Source organism: Amblyomma maculatum, chromosome 10 (assembly GCF_055883805.1).
Source record: "Amblyomma maculatum isolate TAMU_Amacu chromosome 10, ASM5588380v1, whole genome shotgun sequence".
Taxonomy (NCBI): domain Eukaryota; kingdom Metazoa; phylum Arthropoda; class Arachnida; order Ixodida; family Ixodidae; genus Amblyomma; species Amblyomma maculatum.
Window position 1 is genome coordinate 91,682,599 of NC_139353.1, and position 22,910 is coordinate 91,705,508.

At 42.5% G+C, this 22,910-nt stretch overlaps 1 protein-coding gene across 1 annotated transcript; it reads left to right on the forward strand.

Moving 5' to 3' along the window:
- Positions 1-735: 735 nt before the first annotated feature.
- LOC146177006 (uncharacterized) lies at positions 736-18,303 on the forward strand. The gene is made up of 4 exons (XM_084581068.1): positions 736-877; positions 5,831-6,008; positions 9,750-9,897; positions 18,159-18,303. The coding sequence occupies exons 1-4, from the start codon at positions 772-774 to the stop codon at positions 18,267-18,269; spliced, it is 543 nt and encodes a 180-aa protein (XP_084437194.1). The 5' UTR covers positions 736-771; the 3' UTR covers positions 18,270-18,303.
- The last annotated feature ends 4,607 nt before the right edge of the window (positions 18,304-22,910 follow it).

A 22,910-nucleotide genomic window follows, 5' to 3' on the forward strand; every position in this document is an offset into this window, starting at 1 on the left:
CAGCGCTTGAGCACGCCTAGTCAACAGTTGAAGTAAAAAGATCTTTCACTTTGTTTTTCGCCAGTAATCTCCAAAAGTAGTCAATTTGCGATAAACGCTTTAGCGCAGCCCTTCGATAAAAAATAGTGGGGTTATACTGCGTTGCATTTATGGCTTGATAATTAATGAAACTGTCAGGCAAGTTCAGTGCTCAATTTAAATACACCGCAGTCAAAATCAGTGCCGCCCGAATTATAGTTGAAAAAGGGCACGTCCGTCACTCATACTACCTTCCAGCTGCATTCTTCGGCTGGAAAGGAAAGCATCTCTTGTTAAACATGACCCGTAACCAGAGCCTTTATCTTGTTTTCGGTATTTGTTTTTGTTGTCATCGCATAAAAGCTTTATTGTCCAGATCATATCGGGAAGAAAATAAACAGATTGAGAAGACCTGTTCTTCAATTCGTATATGCCGTCAACACGATCCTGATCACAGTAATCTGTCATGTTTCATATTTCATATTGTTTGTCCGTGCTAGTTCCACGTGTTCTGTGATTTTTATTGTTTTCGATTAACAAAATATACAGAAGACAAAGAAAAACATTCTGACGTATGTTTTTGGCCGGAGATGACGGCAAGCGGCAGATGATGACCCCTTCGCGGAAGCCTATCTAGTTATGAGTTTCCAGAGTGACAGCTGCTACAGCTAGCCGCATTTAGGAACTGGGCGCAAAGCGAGCGGCCTATAAGTACCCACTCTTCGAAGCGACTGCTGCATAGACATCCACAGAATGTCTATGATCAATATGCTTTCCTTTTTTCTCGCCTTCTTTGCAGTCACGTTGGTAGCGGAGTCTGCTGATGTGCAGGTCGCAGATTTGCAAGAATGTTCGACAGGTAAGACGATTCCTTGTCACGGTATTCTAACGCCTTTAATATTTGCACAAAATTGATGATGTTACTTTAAATATTTGTGTGGAATAATAGGGCGGACATTTAGCCCAATAAATTGGTATAAAGTGAATGAACATATCTTATTTAACGCCGAGCCATGGGGCATTTCCAACGTGTGATTTTGCAGCATCTATATTCGCATGTACAGTTCACTTGCCTTCATTATATTTGCTTTAATATTACAAAGAGATGACTGCTCAGAATGCCTGGACGAAAGAGTTTGTCAAATAATAAACCAGTCCCTATAATCAAAATCTTCAATTATTGAAATGCGCTTACAGAAAGTTTTCTAAATATAGAGATACGCATACGTTTTTGCAAGAAGTCATTTTGAGTTTTCCAAAATTATTGTACAAATTTAGCACCCCTATACGACAATAGTGCATTATGATTCCATTTCAAAAAGTGCATTTCGTACGGCTTGGTGATAGGCTTCCCGAAGACGTGAGTATTATTGATCTTTTGATCCATAATTTGCTTCCCATGAAACTGCAAGACTGTGATAAACCACGAACAGGCTTACATTCATATCTAATATTATTTGTGAGAATGTATATGGGTCTAAACAAATAAAAGTCACTGTCAGTTCAAATTAGGTCAAAGTTGTAATTTGTGATGTACCATAGGGCAGTATATCAAATGGGTACCATTTATTTCATACCATAGTGGTATTTGGAGCATAAGCTTCACTGATAAATTGTTCAGGCATGCCACAAATACTAGCATTTTCTTAGGAAACGACATTAATCACTCTATTCTTTTGCACAGCGCTTAAATAGCCCGTTCACGAAACAGTACAACTAGTTTCATGCGCACTAATACCGAAAATAAGCCTGACTCTTACTTTTAGATATTGTTCTGTGCTTTAGGCAGATTTATCTTATTTAAGCGGACAAATAGGCAGATGTTAGTATGAGAAATATCCTCCTGCTACTATATTCTGTAAATTTATATAATCTAATTGTACTGACGTTATGGGAACCCTGTACATACCTCCGGTGCCGAATAGAGGGCGTCTTTGGCATTGTTATGTTAGACCTTTATCTGGAGAGTGTGTATACGATTTCATTTATTGTCGCTCTGCGGCGTTGCTCATAACTCAAAGACTTTAGACTATCATTTTACGTTTCCTAAATCTTTACACATATTCTTACCTTGCGTCATTGCCTGCGAATACAATTTTGCCACTAAGGTACTGTCAGCGAAAAGGCTTCTTGGGCTTTCGCAACGCATCTGCCTGCCGACTTTTCCAGCAGGCGGTTCATACGTATTTATAGGAAATAAAGAAACGAGCGGATTTTCGAGTGACATGCGGAGTTTGGTGTCTCGTTAACGCAGAGAATTCTTGAAGAAACTAGACAATTTGCGCCTTGGCTTCCTCAACTTCCAGCGATCTCACTCAGTAGAAGGTGGTAGTTCGTACTTCGCCTCCACACGAATGTGGCCGCTAACTGTTGCGATTTGATCGTGCGCTCTTGATATCAGAAGCAGAACCCAACTACTATTAATTAGAAAGCCAGAATAAAGATATGCTTACTGTTTTGTCTTATCTTGTGCTATTAATTTTCGTTTCAGTTCCACAATCCATTCACGTGCAAACGTATTTAGAACCTCCCACTATTGAATAAGACATGAAAATGCCCTTTGGAGCTGTATATCATATGGCCATTATTTTTCTCTGAGCCCATTATATCGTTTGCAGCACAGCCGCCAGCGGTACGCAGTTGATGTTTTATGTGTTGCTGCAGGAGTGGGATATCTACAAAAAGGAGGTACCGACGAGCCGCGCACATTGCCGTGGGTGTTTGCACTTCCCCGGTGCAAGCCTCCTGAAGGCGTAGCTCGAAGGCTTGTAGCTGTCGCTTCGTTGGCAGGAACTGTACTTTTGATTTCGGTCATGTAGAATACACAATGACCAGAACTGAGCCCAAAACTGAACTGCAAAATGCTGGTTTCTCCTTTTTGTTCCTTACATGAATATGCTTTAATAATCGAAAATGCATATGCTCCTTTGGTTGCTCAATTTCGATATGTGCAAATAATTTCGTCGCACCCGAATTAAAGTGACCAGCAATGGGACTCCGTAATCACCTTATGTTACGACAAGCTTAGCTTCCGCAATAAGCGCCGCAAGGCACATGAGTTGACTGCAATATCTATATGTAATGTCTGGAGCCGTATGTTCTTAAAGACAAATTTCACTATTCGCCCGTAGCTAACGGTCAAACGACGCTTCGAAATTACCGGCACGTAAAGCACGTACAGTTGAGTTGTATTCGTAGAGTGTGTGAGAATAAAGCGCCGATCCTTGTTATATTCTAGTAGTAGCAAAAACATTTATTGCAACAGAGGAGTTTAGTTTGGACCCTTCAGGACCCTGGCTCCCGCAGAAACCCATTGCACACACATCGCACGCGTCGTCACCTCAGCTTCCACGCGGGCCAACTTTAACCGACGAGAGGGGCAGGGAGACGGAGAGCGCGTATCTCCCTCGCGCGGCTACGGGTATTACCTCGTTCTAAATCGAGGAGACGATCCACCCCTTCCCGAGTTCACGTTCCTGTGGTTACTCCTTCAGATGTCGTTTGAAGGTGAACTAAGACTTGGAAATCATCTCCATGGCGCACTTAAGCTGTCCGAAGAGAAAGTATTCCTGACACAGCGCCTTTATTTGCTTTAAATCATTCCATTGGGCCATTTGCCGCTTCACGCATGCCGAATTAAAGGTAATATCAGAAAATAAAGTCACTCTACGGCACCGATAAGATGTCTAATGAATAGGCTTAACGCTTACTGCGCCATTGCTCCATATAATCATGCCTTTAGAAGTCATCTTCACTCCTACTTTGACCTCCAACTTTGAGCAGTGAAATAATAGCTAAAGGAACAATTTAAAAGAAGGAAAAGTGCGGTGTTAGTCACACTCTCCCTAGACATCTGGAAAAGGGGGAGGCGGAAGCGAAATTAAAAAGAGAGAACGAGGTGCTGCAGTGGATTGCTGCGGTCTATAATTTAGGCCAGCTGGCGTTCTTTACATGCACTGACATCGCCTCATCGTAAGACAGCCTCCGCCAGTCAGGTTCGAAGCCGTATACTGCATTCAGTGTTCGATCGTGTTAACCCCTGAGCCGCCGCTGAGGAGCATGTGACGTAGCTTGTCATACATTTTGAACGAAGCTTCCCTACTAGCATGATGATCTGACAGTCTAGTCATGGTTGGGAATGATCTCCAACCGGAGGCGGGCCACCGCCATTGCTATATAAGCTTTATAGATATGTATGCCATAGCGACGACCCTCACTCTAACAACTCGACCTCACCAGTTGTGTCATATGGATCACCCAGTGATTCATCATGCACGTGGTGCCCACTGCTGAGAAGACAAGGAAGAGGTTACAGGTATCACAGCAGAAACGCGCGCTGCCGTATAGAGAGCAGGAGAGTAGTTTCCGCACTGTGGATGAGCGCACCTCCGAGGAGAGTTGGCCGAGTGGAACGAAAAAGCATCTGCCGACATCACAATTGCAGGCAATGGAAGTGGAGTCTGCAGAGAACGCCAGTGCACGTTCATACTTTAAACGAAACGCTGCTTATGTTCGACGCAACAGTGGGTTTCGCTGAACAAAAGCTTTTGCTCCACGCTCGGTTCGGTCACGATGAACATCTCTTGTTCAAATGGAAATGTGGTTTGTTTTGGTTTATAGCATTTAACGTCCCATAGCTATTCGGGCTATGAGAGGCTGCGTAGCAGGGGCTACGGAAATGTTGACCCCTTAGTGTTCTGTAACGTGCACTGACATCGCACAGCACACGGGCGCCTTGATTTTCGCCGGCATCAAAAAGTAGCCGCTAAGACGGGTAATTGGTCCCGCAGCCTTGGGCACAGTACTCGAAAGCAGTAATCACTGCAACCTCGGCGAAACTTTAGACCTCATTCAAGCGCTGGTTTCTACGAAGTGGGCCTCCGTGTCATTAGGATGGGTTGTGCTATCCGCAGTCAAAAAAGAAACTCTTAAGTGTGCCTTTCTCTTGTTTTCCGGCCGCAGGTAATGACGTGTAGTGATGGCAGTCTCCTCTCGGTGGTCTCTAGCTGGACCACATATCATACGGGCAGGAAAAATTACTATCTGGTGCATAAAAAGACAAGACATAAAGCGAAAACGTCGTTCAGATGCCTACATGTATACACTGCAGAAAACTTTCAGAGGGCACAATGTAAAACTAAAGGTTTTCCTTTTTTACGAGCGGATACCGTGCGGACACTTCGAAGTGTATGCGGAGATAACATCTGCTTACGTGGCCCAGCCAAGCAAACGAAACATCCGTATTAGTGACAAGATTTGATGCCCTTTTTTGTTCCGCGTGGAATTGTGCTCCTCATGCATTCTTAATCCATAGAGTGTGTATAAGTGTGGATTTCAGGTGTAAACACTTGCATTTAGTTGCATGATCGGACTACCCCAAAATGTTTAACTTGAGAGATTGCGGAGATCGTGGAGAACGCCGCAGATGTTAAGAGTGTTTCCAGTATATGCGCGAAAGGGTAATGCTAGCTTGCTCCTTGAAGTGTTTGTACAGCTGGCCTGACTCTGCTGCTCGATTCCACTTGTCGGGACGACTAGAAAGCTCTACAGGCCATGCGGGTTTTCTTGCCGTTTATTGGGAAATCACGCAACTAAACTCACTCATTTTTGGTATATTTGTGTCATACTTTTCTTTACATCGCCAGCCCCCCTAACCCACTTTCCTTTTCTCCTTTTCCCCTTACCTGACGTATAGAAGCTAGCCATCTGTTCAACTTTAGGACGACCTTTTCTGTTTTTCTATTCATAAATCGTTCTATCTAGCGCGCGCCAATGTGTGACTTTTAGTTGGCACTAAATATATTTTTTGCAGACTCCACTTATGTGACATACCAGAACATCACCATTAGTAATGCTGTTCTCGGTGAGAAGGCGGAGGTGGTTGTACAACTTCACATTTCCACAGCTCTGGACTCGAATCCTACATTTAAGATATCGATAACTACAAGCTATGGTTTGCCTCTGCCTTGCGTGCCTGCCATCCTGCAGTGGTAAGAATGTTACAAAAGATGTTGCAATGTATGTGGGTGGCTCTACCTTAGTTAAAACTTCATGAGGCTCTCAAGAGAAAAGCACTGCAAATACAAAAATGTCTTAGCTGATAGCCTTCACGTATTCGTCATTACTGAGACAGAAACCAATTGATTCCATGAATTCGTCGGAATGAATGTAATTCATTTCTGTTGTATAAGGAGGAGACCGTCTACTAATAAATGTTTGCGGAAAGTGAGCAAAAGATTGCATTTAAAATAAATAATACATTTAGCAAATATGCCGTTGTCCAAAGAATACTTGGTGGCATAAGAATAAAGTCACTAGGGCCTTTAGTATTTTGTTTTCAGTTTCCCCGGTCAATCCAGTCGACACGACTTATGAGTAACGTACGAACTCCTTTCTAAAAGGAAAAAAAAAGAACAATATGACAAATTAGGCCATTATCATAGAACCATCCGGCTCTTGCATGATGACTTTGTTAGAAGGAACGCTCTAGTTAGCTTTGCTGATGGCAATAAAAAAAATTGGAACGAAAAAGTACACGCCAAAAGGGTTCTATGCGTTTCAGAGAAGTTCGTCTTTTATTAACGTATATATCAAATCAAATTTTGCTATCAGAAAAGCAAGTAATTTTTTGAAACCGCAATATAATAACTATGTCTTCAACGCATCATCCCTTGTATGGGTACTGAAGTGGATTTATACTTCAAAATCTGCTCTTGTTTCTTCCTAGTTTGTCATGGCACGTGACGAAACACCAGTCATGAGCTAACCAGGATGGTCAGCACATGAGATAGTAGGTTGGCTTTGGTTTTTGTGGGGTTTAACGTCCCAAAGCGACTCAGTCTATGAGAGACGCCGTAGTGGAGGACTCCAGAAATTTCGACCGCCTGGGGTTCTTTAACGTGCTTTGATATCGCACAGTAGAAGGGCGCCTTGCTTTTCGCCTCCATTGAAAAGCCGGGATTAGATCTCGCGTCCCTGGGAACAGTAGTCGAGCGCCGTATCCACTGCGCCACTCCGGCGGGCGCGAGCGAATTGATCAACAACTGGTGTTGTCGAGTGTTTATCGAGTATTTAGAGGAGACCTCCGAGGTGGATAGATTTGTAAAAAGAGAGCAATTACTAATTGGCATCCACTGTAGAGCAGAAATATGGCTACAAGAAATGCTACACAACCTTCTCGGAAATTTCGCAGTTATAGAAAATTCGTCGTGGTCCTGGGATCGAGCCTGGTACCACTGCCTTTCGGAGCAGTCGCACTACGAAGTGAGCTAAGCAGGATGGTCAGCAGATCAGATTGCAGGGTGAGAGTGAATTGATGAAGCGCGACAGAGTATAATAAATTGCAGATGACTAAACATTGATGACCAATTCAAGCTGAAGAAGGTTTAACTAAAGTTTAATAAATTGTCGAAAACAAGATTCGAGAATAAGATTATCAAAGCCAGAAATGCGCATGTCATCGTTTATTCAAATCGACTCGTGAAAGCAGTTGGACAAAAACAACAAAGCCGCGGCGGGGAAAAATAGTGGTTTTCTATAATCTCATGATAAACGTGCTCGTAGTAACAGCGGCGTCAAGTCCCAGGCCCGCTTCAGCGACAATTGTCAAGAATGAACAGCAAATATCGAGCAAACAATCGATGATTGCCCGGATATATTAACTCGGGTAGCTGTTGTGAAATACCAAGGTGACTTTCGAATAGAACAAGACATCATTGCATACCCAGAGAGGCATTCTATCTCTTCTCAATGCATGAAAACTCGCATGAATTGGTTTAATTGAGGTTATATACCTGCTGAACATTAATACAATGTCGTTTCCGACTGCATGCTAATGGACATTATAACAGAAGTACTATATAAAAATAATATTAAGATAGTATAAATGTTAATTTACAAGAACAAGAATCCACATCAGTGGCCTACACCCAAAAGCGGCCGACGTGGCCGCGATTAGATTCCGCACCGGCGGCAGCTCTATGGAGCAAACAAAAGTCAAGGCGCTTGTGTACTGTGTGATGTCAGTACAGGTTAGAGAACCTCATAAGGTCAAAATTTCCAGAGCCTTTCACTACGACCTCTCGGATAGCCTGATTGGCTCCGGGAAGGGAGACATCATTACAGGCGCCTCATATCACAAAACATTTTCCCTCTATATGGCAACCCATCTCACATTAGCAAATGATCTGTTAATCATCGATTTTGCGCACATGTCTTCTATGGACCTTTACGCTATATATAGGGCATATTGATTGCCGAACATTCATAGCTTTACACCTCCTTCATAAAATTAGTTCAGCGATCTTCCTACCGGTTTTAAAGAGAGAGCTTTAGCTGCCATAACAATTCTGACTTGAGCATCGTAGACATTGTGAGGAATACTTTATCCCGAAAGCGCAGGTCAGGTGGTACTTGGCAGGTGAGACGGCAGGGCGCTTGATCGTTGTCGGGTTCTGAGCCATCATGAGAGCTTTAGATATGGCCGAAGTAGCAGGAGCACCCAACGCCTGGATCGCACTGGCATCTTGGTAAGGGTTTCTTAAGGTGGTGCTTTGAATTCGATGGAAAAAATTAAGAGAGAGGGTGCTGGTACACACACAGCCACTGTAAGCCAACATCTTCTTATGCCACTGCCATGTGTCTTTGAAGGCCCTTCTAGCTGTAAACCATCAGCGCAGAGCTTCAGAGCCTGGCAAAATCGTCTAAATGCTTACGCGTTTGCTTATTGTTTTAAGAAACCAGCTAAGGTGAGAGATTTGTATTAAGAAGTAGCTATTTCTTAGCAGCAGTACGGCTACAAATGGAAGCTAAATCGTCTTCAGAAACTTTTTGGCTAATTAAAATTTCATAAAAAGGCAAACAATGAATCTTAACGAAATTTTCTTTAACTGCCAAGTTTCTGAAAAAGCTCCTTTTGAAGATCACATTTAAGCCTAAATTCTGGGTTGGCTCCCTAAAGTACTATTTAAAACTGGCCCGGATTGAAGTCTGAATTCAATAATAACTGAAACTTGATCTTCAATTGTTTTTCCGTGAATGGGAAAGAGGCACGAACAAAAGTGAAGAATTTTACCCGTACGGTGTTCGAGGTCTCATTTACAAACTTCTCATATAAATTCTTTTTCCTTCTTATCATAGGTATGGCCTCTTTTGTGATCTAACGCTCGCGGGATTCCGAAATATCTTATTGATAGCAACTGCGAAAGATATTGAGTAGGCAAAAGCAAATGTATTTAAAACATTTATTGCACACATCTTATTCCCAGTTTGCCCCCTTACAATACTGCAATTATTTACAGTGCGTTAAAAAACCAGATACTTGCCGAACAGGCATGAAAACAAAGCCAAGTTGCTCGTAATGACATTATAGAAAATATTAAAGAAACAGAATTGACACTGACAAGTCATGTAATGCAAAGGCAAGATAAGAAATGGTGTACAATAGGCATAAGGTATTAAAAAGGAAGGAAAACGTAGGAAGATGAAACATAACGAATGCCTCAAGATTTCACGTCTTGTCTTTTTTTTTAAATACGATAAAGCGCCCTTTGTGTATGGTCATTTTGCTCTCTATCCTGTAGTCGCTTTGAGCTGCAGTACAAGCTGAAGGATTCTGAGCTACATATATTCCTCTTTACGCAACCATGTTTGCTGATGGTCACATTTTCCTAGGTAGAGGTATCGCGGTAATTTCACCATTAAATAGTCTTGGTTTACCGTTCTATTGCTAGCAACTGGAACTTGTGTGGAGGCACAACACAGCAGGAGCTTGAAGTGAATCAAGCCTGGGACAATAGCTGCCCGATTTCGCCCGGTGATTACACGGTGCATCTGACAGTGGATCTTCATGACAATATCCTCACAAAATTGGCATTCGGTGTAAGTGAACATGGCTTTTTTTACTCCCTTTATGATCCGCCATATTGACCTGCCCACCTAGATTAATTGAGAGTGGCTTATGTACTACATCTGTCTACAATACCTAAAAGTAAAAATGAATTCCAGAATGGGAATATACATTTTATGCGAAGTAATTGGGAACCTAAAGGCAGTGCATAATAAACCAAATGCAAATGTATACATACATATATATAATATAATATAATGTATATATATATATATATATATATATATATATATATATATATATATATATATATATATATGTATGTATGTATGTATGTATGTATGTATTATGTATGTATAGTTGTATACTGGCGACTGACAAAAGAGAAAGTAGGTACTGAAATATATGACTATGAATTAAAAATGAAATGGTACAAAGATGTGGATAAGTACAAATGAGGAAACACAAACTGAAAGTAAATTTTTTAATAAAATGGACGCAGACGTTGTAGACAGCAGCAGGCTTAAAGTCTCTAATCTAATTTTAATATCAATGACAGGTAGAAAGCAAACGTGGTTTTCAAGATGTAGAACATTCCATATCGGTATATCTTTCTGAAACACCTACTGCTGAAGCGGACGGTGCGTATTGTCGGTCTGGCGATGCCTTCGTTATACATTCCACCGCAGCAGTTCTTCTATCTGCTATTATTTTAGCGGCGTGTACTACAACTCACGTTCTTCAATACACCTTAGCATAAAACTACACCGTAGGATATAGAGAGCTTGCAGCAAAGCGTTCTTCCTTGCTAGCGGAATTTCTATACAGTGACCGCCAACGAATGAATTTTAAAACAATGTAAGAAATCATTGCAGGCTTCAAGCGTGTCCAGAGCGCTCGAGCAATGCCCGACTGTGCGAAGGAAGCTAAGTGTTAAAACAGTAGTATATTTTTAAAACACTTCTCTTAGACCTATATTCTCTCTAGGCCAAAATCACCTAAGTGGTTCCATCTGGACGTGAATGTCATTTAAAAGTGTCTGCCCGCTCTTCAATGCATGCGTGCTGCATCTCACGGCAGCTTTCAGGTTGGCGTTCACCAGAAAGAAAGACGAACGTGCCGGTGGCAATTAGCCAGATAACGCAAGTAATACCACAGTACGCGTAGTCAGTATTCGAAGCCGCCGAAAAAATTTAGGACTGGAGTGCTCACTTGAAGGCCGCAATTAGCCAAAGATCGCAGGTAAAATCCGTGTACGCGAAGCAAAAATTTGGCAACCGCAGAGGCAGTCAGAAGCACTCTGGAGTTTATCTGATGCAGTTGTGCCAACTGGAACGTCACCACCCAAACGTTGCCGTCCTGAATAAAGTAGCTGACCGATGTTAATGTAGCTTATGATTGCAAGAAATGCGGTTGTGTTTTTTGCAAGTGAAGAGAACACCTGTAAGGCACTCACCATTCTGCGATTCCTACGTGCCATCTGTCAATCTATACTCCGTCAGCGTAGTTCTGTTCTCACCGGAAGTCAGGACTGGCACACCAATCCAATCATTCATAATACGATGCACCGCTCTGTGTACATGCAGCGTGCATGTCCACTTCCCCCTCTCAATCTAACATCGCCTGGCGTATTGATGCTATGCGCTTTCCTGGCGGCGCATTATGCCACTTTACGTGACTGCGATTCGCCAGTGTGTTAATACGACGAGCACTTGTCGAGAAAATATAAGCGTTGCTTTAGGATGGTCGTGTCATATTTAAATCAAGAGTCGGGGTTCCACGAGCACCGCAAATACAAGTACTTTGTTTGCTACATTTCCGCCACTCGTAAAAACTCCGCTCACAAGAGTACCCCATTTCCCGAAACCATCCCCTGCCAGGCAACAAGTCTGTTTCTAAGAATTCGACGGGCGCTGGTGGTGGTCAGCCGTTGTAAAGGCGGTGGAATATGACTATAGTGGCAACAAACAGCTGCGCCTAAACGACAGATGAAATATGGTTCTTTGGGAGCCCGGCGTGAACGTCTTCGAGAGAGTGACTTTGAAGCAAATCGAAGCCGATGTACGCAAGAGAGACTGGATTTTAGTGGCGCGGCGAAATGCTGTACCTTGACAGGGAAGGCATTGTGCTGCGATTTGTGTTTAGTAGTAAAAACATTTTGTATTCTGCAATGAGTTTGCTACAGGTTAATGAGGAGATATCGGAAAGAATAGAGAAATAGAGGAACCTTTTGATAGTTTATTGGCGCACTAAACAGTATCACCAGATTTAGAGCGAATCGGACATTGGACTTGACGGAGGCGGAACAACAAAAGCCAGGGCTCAACAATGAATTTCGTGAGCTCACCAGCGGACCAAGCCATCTATGAGCATGACACAGGTTAATGATGCTTATAGGTCCTTCTTCATCGGCGCACTGTGACAACTGGGAGGCATTTTGCTAGGCCGCAGCGGGAAAGACTGGTCCGGAGTACAGAATTTTTTCAGATGGAGCTGGTAATGAGCGCTATGGGCAGAAGCGCCAGCATATATTTGGGGTTGTCCTTTGGCTGATGAAATGGCGCGATTGAATTTGAAACTAAAAACTGTAGAGGGCACTTTAGACCACTAAAGTGCGATGAGGCGAAATCATTTATAGCACGCTGGATCGTAGCCTTCCACTACAGCACCTCTATCTCCCTCTCTTCTTTCATTTCCACCTTCTTCCGTTTCCTTGCGGCGTGGTACATGTCTCCGCGGTGAATTTTGAGGAATACTGCGCCTTTTCTATCCTGTAAATGGACTTCAAACGCCGCTGATGCCTGCTGTAATGACGCCTCCTAGACATCTGGGTCTGCTTCTGTTTACAATGTGGTGCGGCGTTCGAGGAAAAACCAAATGAAAGACCGCACGGACGGCTGGATTAAACGCTTGGTGTGGTCAGCTTCGTCTATGCACGAATCGCCTGGTGACGTCATTACAAGTCGTGATGGTTCATGGCGCGCCCTTTGTCGGACACATCCAGCATTCAATAACGTATCAAAGTTAAACGACTTTCTATGTTTTGTTTACAGAATTATAAAGGCGCGATATCTGTCATTCGCAGAGCTCGTTATCCTTACAGCAGAGAAGGGGAATTATGATTAACGTTTCACGATCCGGCGCATTGCGCAGTTGGTAAAGGGCTCCGCCGGGGATCGAAAAAAAATAAATATTCCACTCTAGGTGGAAGCATGGTTTAATAATTTTTAACTGTCGCCCTCTAAAGTGTGACACCCTCTGCCGACAGCTCCTGCTGACAACGTAGAGGCTATAAAGGTTTTCGCCCTAAAAAGTACAGTAGTAGAAAAGGAGGCCGAAAATTTTCAGTGCGTAGAAGCTGTCAGAACAGCTGCGGCCGGCAAAAAACAAGCGATGAGTTCGGGAAAAATGGACGGGTATCGCGCAAAAATTTCGAAGGACAGATAGTGGAAAGTTAGGCCCCAGACTAGCCGCTTCGGAAGGAAGCAGTGAGCCTTAGATTCAGTTGAAGGAATTTAATGTGCCTGAGGTGTGTTCGACGACGCTAAGGACACAGACGTTGACACAGTTGACACTTGTGTTCTCTGTGCTGCGAAGAGCATGTTGGCATTCGAGGAAGATGAGATTCCTGAGGATGTCAAAAGTCCGGTGCGAATAGAAGCGGCACCCATATTGCGCTGAGGGATGTTGCCCCTGATAATGGGTTGTGACTACAGTGGGAGGTGTGCTGAGGCAGACGTGGCTGTAAAGGGCGTCGCAGCAGAGCAAGACCATAGCGACGGCATAGAAATAGAGCATCGCGTGCATGAAAGGGTTACAGATTGCAAGGAGCTCATGTCTGAGCTAAGTGGCAGCGGTAAATCGAAGGATAATTGCGTAATTCTGTACGTTCACGGTGAGGCGGCAACAGGATCTTTGCTTGAGGAGACAGATGAAGTCGCAGGACAGACGCGTGAGCCGCAGGCACCACGACGAGAGCGATTCTCGTGATGGGACGAAGAGCACATCCCGCGCGACAAAAGTAACAAAGCCAAAAGGTGTTTCGATCAAATTATTTGCGAGCGACGGATAGTCATACAAGTGGACAAAGGAATGGGCGCGAACTGTCTATATCGCCTGGCGAGAAGTAAATTTAGATGCGATTAGTATAAGTTACACTGAACCGACTTACCGCTCTCCGCCGCGAGGGTGCGAGCTGTACCCGAAATTGGGTTGACGAGCTGCCTTTTATGTTAGTAACACTTTCATTGCTCAAAGAGAGCGAGGGCTATATTGGCCATAGTCTTCACATTTCGCCATGGCTGTCCGGTGCCTGTCCAAAGAGTGAGGAAGAACAAGAAGAGGAAGAAAAGAAGACGTGGGAAGCGGTATCTTGTATCTGATATGGCCGAGCACTAACCGGACGTAGAGCTTCCTCACATTACATTAGCTAGGAGCTGCCAATTGATGCCTCCTATTGCATTTGAGAGAGCGATATTATAATCAGCCAGCCAAAACCTTTCATTTATGCTATCACTAGGTCACGCAGCCATGTTCATACGGCTCGGTTAAAACACGACTTTATATATTGGCTTGTAGCTTAATCATTCGCGTCATCGCGAAGGTGAGAGTGAAAACAAAGAGAAAGAGGTGCCGTAATGAAGGGATTCGGACCACCGCATGATAGAGGCTTACACCTCATCACGCTTTAGTGGTCAAAAGTGCCCCCTATGACATAAATAAAGCTCAAATCATACAGCAAACTATGTGCAAAAGCCATGTCTTCACTTTCTAGCCGAACCTGAGCGTAGCCATGCAGATAGCTTTCGCATAACTCCAAGTTTAAACAACCAGCTAAACCACTACAATTTTTGTTCTTTATATTTAGTTGTTTCGCGCACTGAAGGGGATCACGGATATCAGCCCCGCACTGGTATTCTCGTGAGATGTGACGTGCTCCAGAAGTCCCGCATCACAGTCGCAGTGGAGGTTTTTACTGCGTGGTTGCATTGTCCTTACCGCAGGCAGAATGAATGGTCGAAAAGATGGCTATACGTATGTGTTAAGTCGTTTCGTTTGAGTGTGTGTGCGTGCAAACAGAGCCACAGTGGCAGATGTTTCTCCTTGTCTACGGTTTTAAATTGTGAGGAGGTCTGCGTGTTGGCACCGCATTGTAGGGTAGCGGAAAAATAATGTCGGTCGCAGAAAAGCTCCGGTCCTGGAAGGACACCCGATTCTCCCGAGATCACCGCTTCTAGACCAGCGAATCGGTTCCTGAGAATTTGACGGACGCTGGCGGTCAAAAGTTGTAACGATTGGAGAAGAGCCTGCTGCGGACACGAATATATACGTTGAAACGACTGAGAAGGGGGGATCTCCCAGGAGCCTGGCGAGGAGGACTTTGAGGGAGAGGGCAAATTTGGAGCAAACCCAACTGAATGGACGCAACGAAAGACAATCTGATTTCGGGTGCCGAGACGAGAGGCCGCTTCCTGATAGAGTTGGCTTGCGATTTGCGTATAGTCGTAAATCAATTGTGCATTCTGTAATTGCAATGTTCCAGGTGAATAGGGAGCTAAGTAAAATTCAAGAAAAAAAGAAAAACAACCTTTTGTAGTTTAACTGCGGTACTCCCCACAATTTTATCTTAATATGGTGTGGAGTGTCTCAATGTTGGGTTGTACGCAGGCCCCCATGCGGTGCTGATATTTTTGTGTTGTTCTAACTAGGCCTGTCAGCCCAGCGAGCTGCGCGTATGGAAGTAAACAAGTTCGTTTCTTGTTCTCCGCTCGATGCTTAGTGTCATTCTTCGCGGGCATAATGTGTTTCACGGGTTGCCACTGAATACAGCTGTATCATCCACGCTTTTGACACTGATAGGGTGTAAAATGGCGGTATTTTAGACAAAGAGGCGCAAATGTCCCTCTACAATATCTGCAGTGAAATGTAGACCCCTGTCTCTGACGGTCACTCGAGGCGCGCCATGTCGAGTAACAATTTTGTGTAATATAAAGTTCTACAGGTCGGCTGCCTACGCATATTGCCGCAGATATACGTTGCACCCAAATGCAAGATCGTCTGTCTGGACGTTTTTTCTTTATCTTCTATCCCCCATCTTTCCCGATCCTAAAATTTAAATTTAAAACATTCGACCTTGCTGGTTTAGTGCTAAAACGTTACGTAACATTATGTACTAAGAATCTTGTGGCTTGAATAAACTTTAGGGTGGCTTTCGCAGAGAAAATAATCTCCGTCGCAGCTTACTTTAACTCAGAAATTTTTTCTCGGGAAGTTTGCTGCAATTTCTACTGTCGATCCCTACCTGTGTTTAATGCCACCTATGCACTCTGTGTATCGCACAACCGTCTTCGTGTATTAACCCTAACCAATGGATTCAAACACCTCTATCTCATTGCTCTCTTAATTTGTTGATATCTCTACCTTTTATTGTGCGCTGCCACTCACGTTCCCAGGCTTCAAATTTGCCAAATTCACCATTCTTTGCTTAAACCTGCTCTTAAATCCGAGCCTCGCCGCATTACATAGATAATGGGAAGGTACAATTAATAAATAAATTTCATTCACTAATCTCTCAATTTCAACAATGGCTCTAAAATAAATACACCTGCCCGTTATGCGCCTTCACGCTGAAGAACCTCTACGAGATGTGGGCGTCGCTTTTCGGCACGTTCTTACTCCGACTTTGCGGGGTTTTTTTTAGAGTACAACCGGCTGCATTGCGAATCTTAAGGATTCAGTCGTGTTTCTTCAAATGTTCTCGAATGTCAAAATGTGTTTCTGGTCAGTAGTGTTGTTTGACAATGTGGAAAAGCAGCCCTGTTTTTCGAAAAGCAAATGAGAAATTTATGTTTCACGAAAATTATTTTGAAAATCCTGAAATACTGTATCTGGATGCTATGAGCGTGGCATCACTCTTTCTCATCATTTGTATTCCTTGTTGAGATCTTATTAACGGAAGCAAACCTCCGTATCGACAGCTGTCTTCAAAGAACACATTGTTTCTTCTCACAAACTATATCAATTGAACAAGAATAGCAGCTTCTTCTAAGAAGATTACAGTAACCGGAGCCTTTTTTATCCATTTTTGCAGAGCCGTGTTCATTGCACCAGACAGGATAATGTTTCCTGCTGCCACCGGGCTGTAATAATTAGTATTGCTTTCATATCTCTGTCTTAACGTGACTTTCTTTGCAGTAATTAGCTTTTTTGTTCAAATTAGTTTGCAGGAGAATAAATATATGTACTCGTTGGGTGCAACCCAGATGAAAACTGCCGCGATTCTTTACCCGTCGCATTTTTTTTATTCCAACTTTCGAAAATTCGGCGCGAACAAGAGAGTATCACAGTATTATTTCAGATTATGATGCATGCCCAATCGAGAAAAAATATATTGTGTTGTGCCAAATAAAGGACATAATCCCAGTTAAAAAAAAAAGGTTTCCAAGGGAAGGAAAGCGTAGCTGTGGGCGGCAGAAAGTTAGGTGGGCGGATGAGGCTAAGAAGTTCGCAGAGATCAACTGGATGAAGCTAGCACAGAGCCGGGTTAATTGGAGAAATATGGGGGAGGCCTTCGCCCTTCAGCGGGTATAGTGAGGCTGATGATGATGATTATGAGGAAAAAGTACGCAATGGAGTAAAAAATTTTTTTCTTCTGTCGTCCCGTCAGACTTTGCTGCAGTTTTGGCGTACTTATCTTTGGCGTTCTACTTATGTTTCTGTTTCTGTTTGCAGTAGTTATGTAAATTTCGTTACCATCGAAATTTCTTTGTCGAAACAGGTTAGGAGTAAAACAGTCTGAAGAGTTTGTATATGGATAACAGAAATATCTCTGTAGCTGTTTCTTTTCCGACTAAGATATTCTCAACTATTCTCGTATTTTGATATGTTTCTTAATTCTGTAGAACTCTTCTATATTTAGACGTCTTTTTGTACATTTCCATAGACCTGATTATGTAGTGCCTATTTGAGGAAAAAACCCTCGATTACTACAGGCATTTCTATTGCCGCAAAATGGTCCAAAACATGCACAAAATATTGTTCCTGCAGAAACTTTTCTGCACTGTTTTTTTTTTCTCGATTAAGCATCGTCTTCATAAACTTTTCGCAGAACTAGTCTATGTGGAGAAGGCGGCGAAGAAAGTTGAGCTTTGGTGTCAAAACTGGATTAGGCGGCCAATAACAATTAATCCGGTGACCTGAAAAAGCAGGCTACACAGTCAAGACTGCAGCTTCACAAGTTTTGTTTGGTTGTCTCAAGTACCTTCATTGTTAAGCCATATTTTTTTTCTTTCAGAATGGCAATATCATTGCTACCGTTACAGTCCAAGACAACATGAAAACTGTCGGATGCGTAAAGTTTCCTGTGATCATCGAGATGACCCCATTAATACTGGGTCTACTGTAAATGCATATTGCCTTGGCAATAAATGAAGGAGTTGCTCGACTTACTTTTTGTGCATTTTCTCGCGATGACTCCACACCTTCTGCTCGTTGTCAAACTCGTTATGGCACTTTCCACGCCTCCTGTGCTCCATTATTTGACTACGTTACCTTGTTCCCTCTGCCCCGTCTCGAGAGCTAGGCATCACGTTAGAGGGAACTATGTTTGTCCGCCTTTGGTTCAGTGTTTTTTCTTGCTATGTTACGGATTCCTAGCGCTATTATTATAATTTTATGTGTATCTTTGCGTTAATATGAGTATGCCAATATAAAAGGTGTCTTTGGTAATGCAACCAATGCTTATAAATATGCTTTGTTCAAAGCAAGGGAAACAAAGCTAGGACAAGTTAAGAATTTATCCTAGTCTGCAGTGTTTTCTGTTTCATTCTTTGTTATTAAGGGAAGTAACTAACTAACTTTCACCTCTTCGTTCTAGGAACAATCGCGTTAACACTGAATTAGCTCATAGTTTCGGAAAACGTCGTAATAAAATGTCTGCATCAAGCTACCGTTTAAACATAATTGTTTATTTGCCATCACTAAAGGATGGTTTGTACATGAGAAAAGCTATCTCATAACAGTGATGCCACATGACCGAATGTAGAATCCTCTCACAGAGCTAAACACTGAGAGCTCTTCCTGATTAGCTCTGTTAGCGCATTTTGCAATAGGCGTCAGCCGGCAGTAGTCGCGAAACAGCTTTTTTTTTTAATGCAATAAATAAAACCACTTAAATCGCACCTTCAAGATCGAATCGCCGCTGGAGATTGTGGTATCGTTTGCTGAAATTGTTGACACTTTCTTCATGAAGTCACTGTATAAAGTTTTGTTCGCTGTATGTTCAACACTGACCATCAAATGTAGAACACTACAACGCTGAATGGTCTTCAGCTTGCTGCGCTGAGCAAAGATGCAGTTTATATTCCACCAATTATTCAGATTTACTTGGAGAATGTTTGCATTTCCTCTCTATACAAACAATTTCTGCAGATCCTTCTACCGGCATTTTCCCTTTCATTTCTATCCGTCCCCTCTTTATTTTTAGCCAGCTATACAGTTTAGTAGTCTAAAGAAGTACAGATATCAGATTTGTTTTGGGGAGCTTTTTTGATACGCAGCATGACAGGAGAAATAAGATTAGGAGTGGGTGTCATGGGGCTAGTTGGTGCTGCATATTTAAGAAGTAATTGCACAAGGACAGAAAAAATACACTCAACGATTAACAAGCGCTTGTCAATTGTCGTGTGTGTTTTCTTGTGTCGTCGTCAAAATGCTACCGGTAATTGCTTCTTAAAGAGGAGTAAGATAGCCGTGTCACAGGTCGCCGAGCTGCGATGAAGTGACAAACACGTCATTTGAGAGACCGGTGCACATAGTATGCCTGACCGGGATATCGACCGACAACTCCGCCAGCTTAGAGTCTCGTACTGTTCTTAAAAGGCGTGTTTCGTCAAGCAGTTCCAGGCCTCTTACAGACATTGTTTACCTGTCCAGTAGCTGCTAAGCCGATATGACATTATAGCGGGGTGTTATTCGCACAATATAAAACTCACAGATGGCATTCATAAACACCGCGTTTTTTAACAGGCGTAAAATTAGGTGGAGGATGATTCAAGGCACAAAACGGCTGGACAAAAAATGGCCCCGCAAAACGTCCCATTTATAGAGAGACTCCTTGATTTTCCTATCCAAGGAAATTAAATAAACTTCTTGATTCGTTGAAGAAATTACCAGGATGAAACCTGCGTAAAATGCTTGCTAACTTCAGCTTGAAGAACTCATGAAGCAGCAGAGGCAACATGTGGATAGATCTGATTCCCAAAATAAGAAATATAGGTACAATTACTCTTACGCACGAAACAATAAATAAAGTCTCACATAAGGAAACATGTCATTGATAGAATGAAGAAAACATCCCGCGGAGCTCATGTTTCGCTTTGTTACATTACATGCACTCCAAGAATACCTGCTTCGAATGCATTTTAGACAGCTTGATAATATCGATGTAATAATTGTTGGAGAGAACTGGTCGACTATAGAATAATACTTGAAATGCATATTTGTGAACAGTTTGCTTCACTAAGGCGATGCTGTATAACCAACATTTGTCTTGTACAGCTGCGGTGTACGATAGGGTACTGCGGCAGATATTATATTGCATACCTTAATAATTGCAAATCACTTAAAAACTTTAAAGTGAGAATTGTACCTTACGTTGTCTATAATTCTCATGACTTTCTTGCGTAAAATGTGTAATTATTTGAAGTGCGTTTTGGTTGCAGTTATCTGTACCATATGGTTATATTTTAGTTGGGGATGGATTTCGGAGTTTTAAAGCAGTAGCCGAATTTTTCAGACAACATATACTTCTTTTTTATTATGCCATTAGGTCTGCAAGCTTTCTTCTAGGTTGTGTCAATATACTGATCCGAAGTTAGGTTACTGGAAAAAGGAACACTAGGAATCTTCATGCTATTTACACTTTCATTTGGACTGTTAATATGCACAATTTTAGGTGCCAAAACACACTTGTGTTTTGTTCGGAATAGAAGCGTCTTTGGTTTTTTTTATTTACATATATGGTGAAATTGTCTTCGTCTACGTTGCAACTGCACTGGTGGCTCGTTTCTCATTTTTCTATTTCTTATGTAGTTTTGCCTGTGATTTATAAAGTTGTGCCTTCGGCATAACATATCAAAGAAATCGGTAGATTTGGAAAACAAAAAGGCAAATCATTGACAAACATGCAGAAGGAAAGGGGTCTTAAAGTACTTCCATGAGGAACACCTGTTTTTATGCTTGTAATGTCTTAAAATTTCTAATCGATTCAAACTGCTTACGTTTGCTTAGCTCGGATGCAAGTAATCGATCATCAGCGCCACTGACAGCGTATGAGCTTAGCTTAAGAATAGATATTAGAAGGAGAGGAATAAGCTGGCTGCAATGTATGAAAGAGCACTGAACAAGGATTGAGGGAGAGCCTCAGTTCGTAAGCCGAGCCAAAGTTTCGACAAGAAATCAGCTTCATCTGTGCAGCGCAATCACCACTAGCGGCGGTTCAAATACGCTTTTCCTTCCGAAGAAGAAAAGCCAGGGACAGCTGAGGGAGGGGGGTGGAGGAGAAAGAAGTAGGGCAAGGAGTGAAAGAGGTCCGAGCTTCTACAGTACCGCCCCACGCACAAGTGACGACCACTCATCGGATCAAAGAAGACAGAGTATAAAGAATCAGGATAAACACGATTGATGGCGAAACCATCCCCATTGTGAAAAAATGAAAGTTTTAGGCATGATCATAAACTCCAATGGCGTAAATAGGCGAGACGGTGAGAGAGCTTATACAAAAGAATGCCAGTGCAATGAGATTACTAAAGAGAGTCACGGATAAAAGTGGCATGAGGGAGGAGAGCCTGATACAACTCGTGCAATCCTCTATCATATGCCACATAACCTACCTGGCTGCATTTGTCAATTAGTACAAGGCAGAGCAGAACAAAATAGACGTAATTATAAGCAGGGTACACAAGACGGCGCTTGGAATTTCAAATTTACTAGTACAGAGCATGTGCTACAATTAGGAGCCCATAACACGTTGAACGAACTCGTAGAAGCGCAGCACATGTCCCGGTAAAAAGACTGACGATCACCGTAGCTGGACGACACGTGCTTGAGCGGCTTGGCATTGGCTACCAGGGATACACATAAATTTATGTGTATCTCTTCGGTAATTCTTTCTTTGTTGTCTTTGGTAATTCAACCAATGTTTATAAATATGTTTTTTCAAAGCAAGGAAAACAAAGCTAGGACAAGTTAAGAATTTATCCTAGTCTGCAGTGTTTTCTGTTTCATTGTTTGTTATTAAGGGAAGTAACTAATTTTCACCTGTTCGTTCTAGGAATAACCGCGTCCACACTGAATTTGCTCATAGTTTCGGAAAACATCGTAATAAAATGTTTGAATCAAGCTACCGTTTAAACATAATTGTTCATTTGCCATCAATAAAGGATGGTTTGTACATGAGAAGAGCTATCTCAAAACAGTGATGCCACATGAGCGAATCTAGAATCCTCTCATAGAACAAAACACGGAGAGCTCCTCCGGATTAGCTCTTTTAGCGCATTTTGCAATAGGCGTCAGCCGGCAGTTAGTCGCGAAACAGCTTTTTTTTTTAAATGCAATAAACAAAACCACTTGAATCGTACCTTCAAGATCACATCGCCGCTGGAGATTGTGATATCGGTTGCTGAAATTGCTGGCACTTTCTTCATGAAGTCACTGTATAAAGTTTTCTTCGCTGTATGTTCAACACTGACCATCAAATGTAGAACACTACAACGCTGAATGGTCTTCAGCTTGCTGCGCTGAGCAAAGATGCAGTTTATATTCCAACAAATATTTAGATTTACTTGGAGAATGTTTGCATTTCCTCTCTATACAAACAATTTCTGCAGATCCTTCTACCGGCATTTTCCCTTTCATTTCTATCCGTCCCCTCTTTATTTATAGCCAGCTATACAGTTTAGCAGTCTAAAGATGTACAGATATCAGATTTGTTTTGGGGAGCTTTCTTGATACGCAGCATGACAGGAGAAATAAGATTAGGAGTGGG

What these genes read in the sequence shown, in the direction of transcription:
- LOC146177006 (XM_084581068.1), top strand. Translation starts at nt 772, where the DNA reads ATGTCTATGATCAATATGCTTTCCTTTTTTCTCGCCTTCTTTGCAGTC. An exon ending in TTTGCAAGAATGTTCGACAG is followed by an intron (nt 878 to 5,830) that starts GTAAGACGATTC and finishes TATTTTTTGCAG; the next exon opens with ACTCCACTTATGTGACATAC. An exon ending in GTGCCTGCCATCCTGCAGTG is followed by an intron (nt 6,009 to 9,749) that starts GTAAGAATGTTA and finishes TTCTATTGCTAG; the next exon opens with CAACTGGAACTTGTGTGGAG.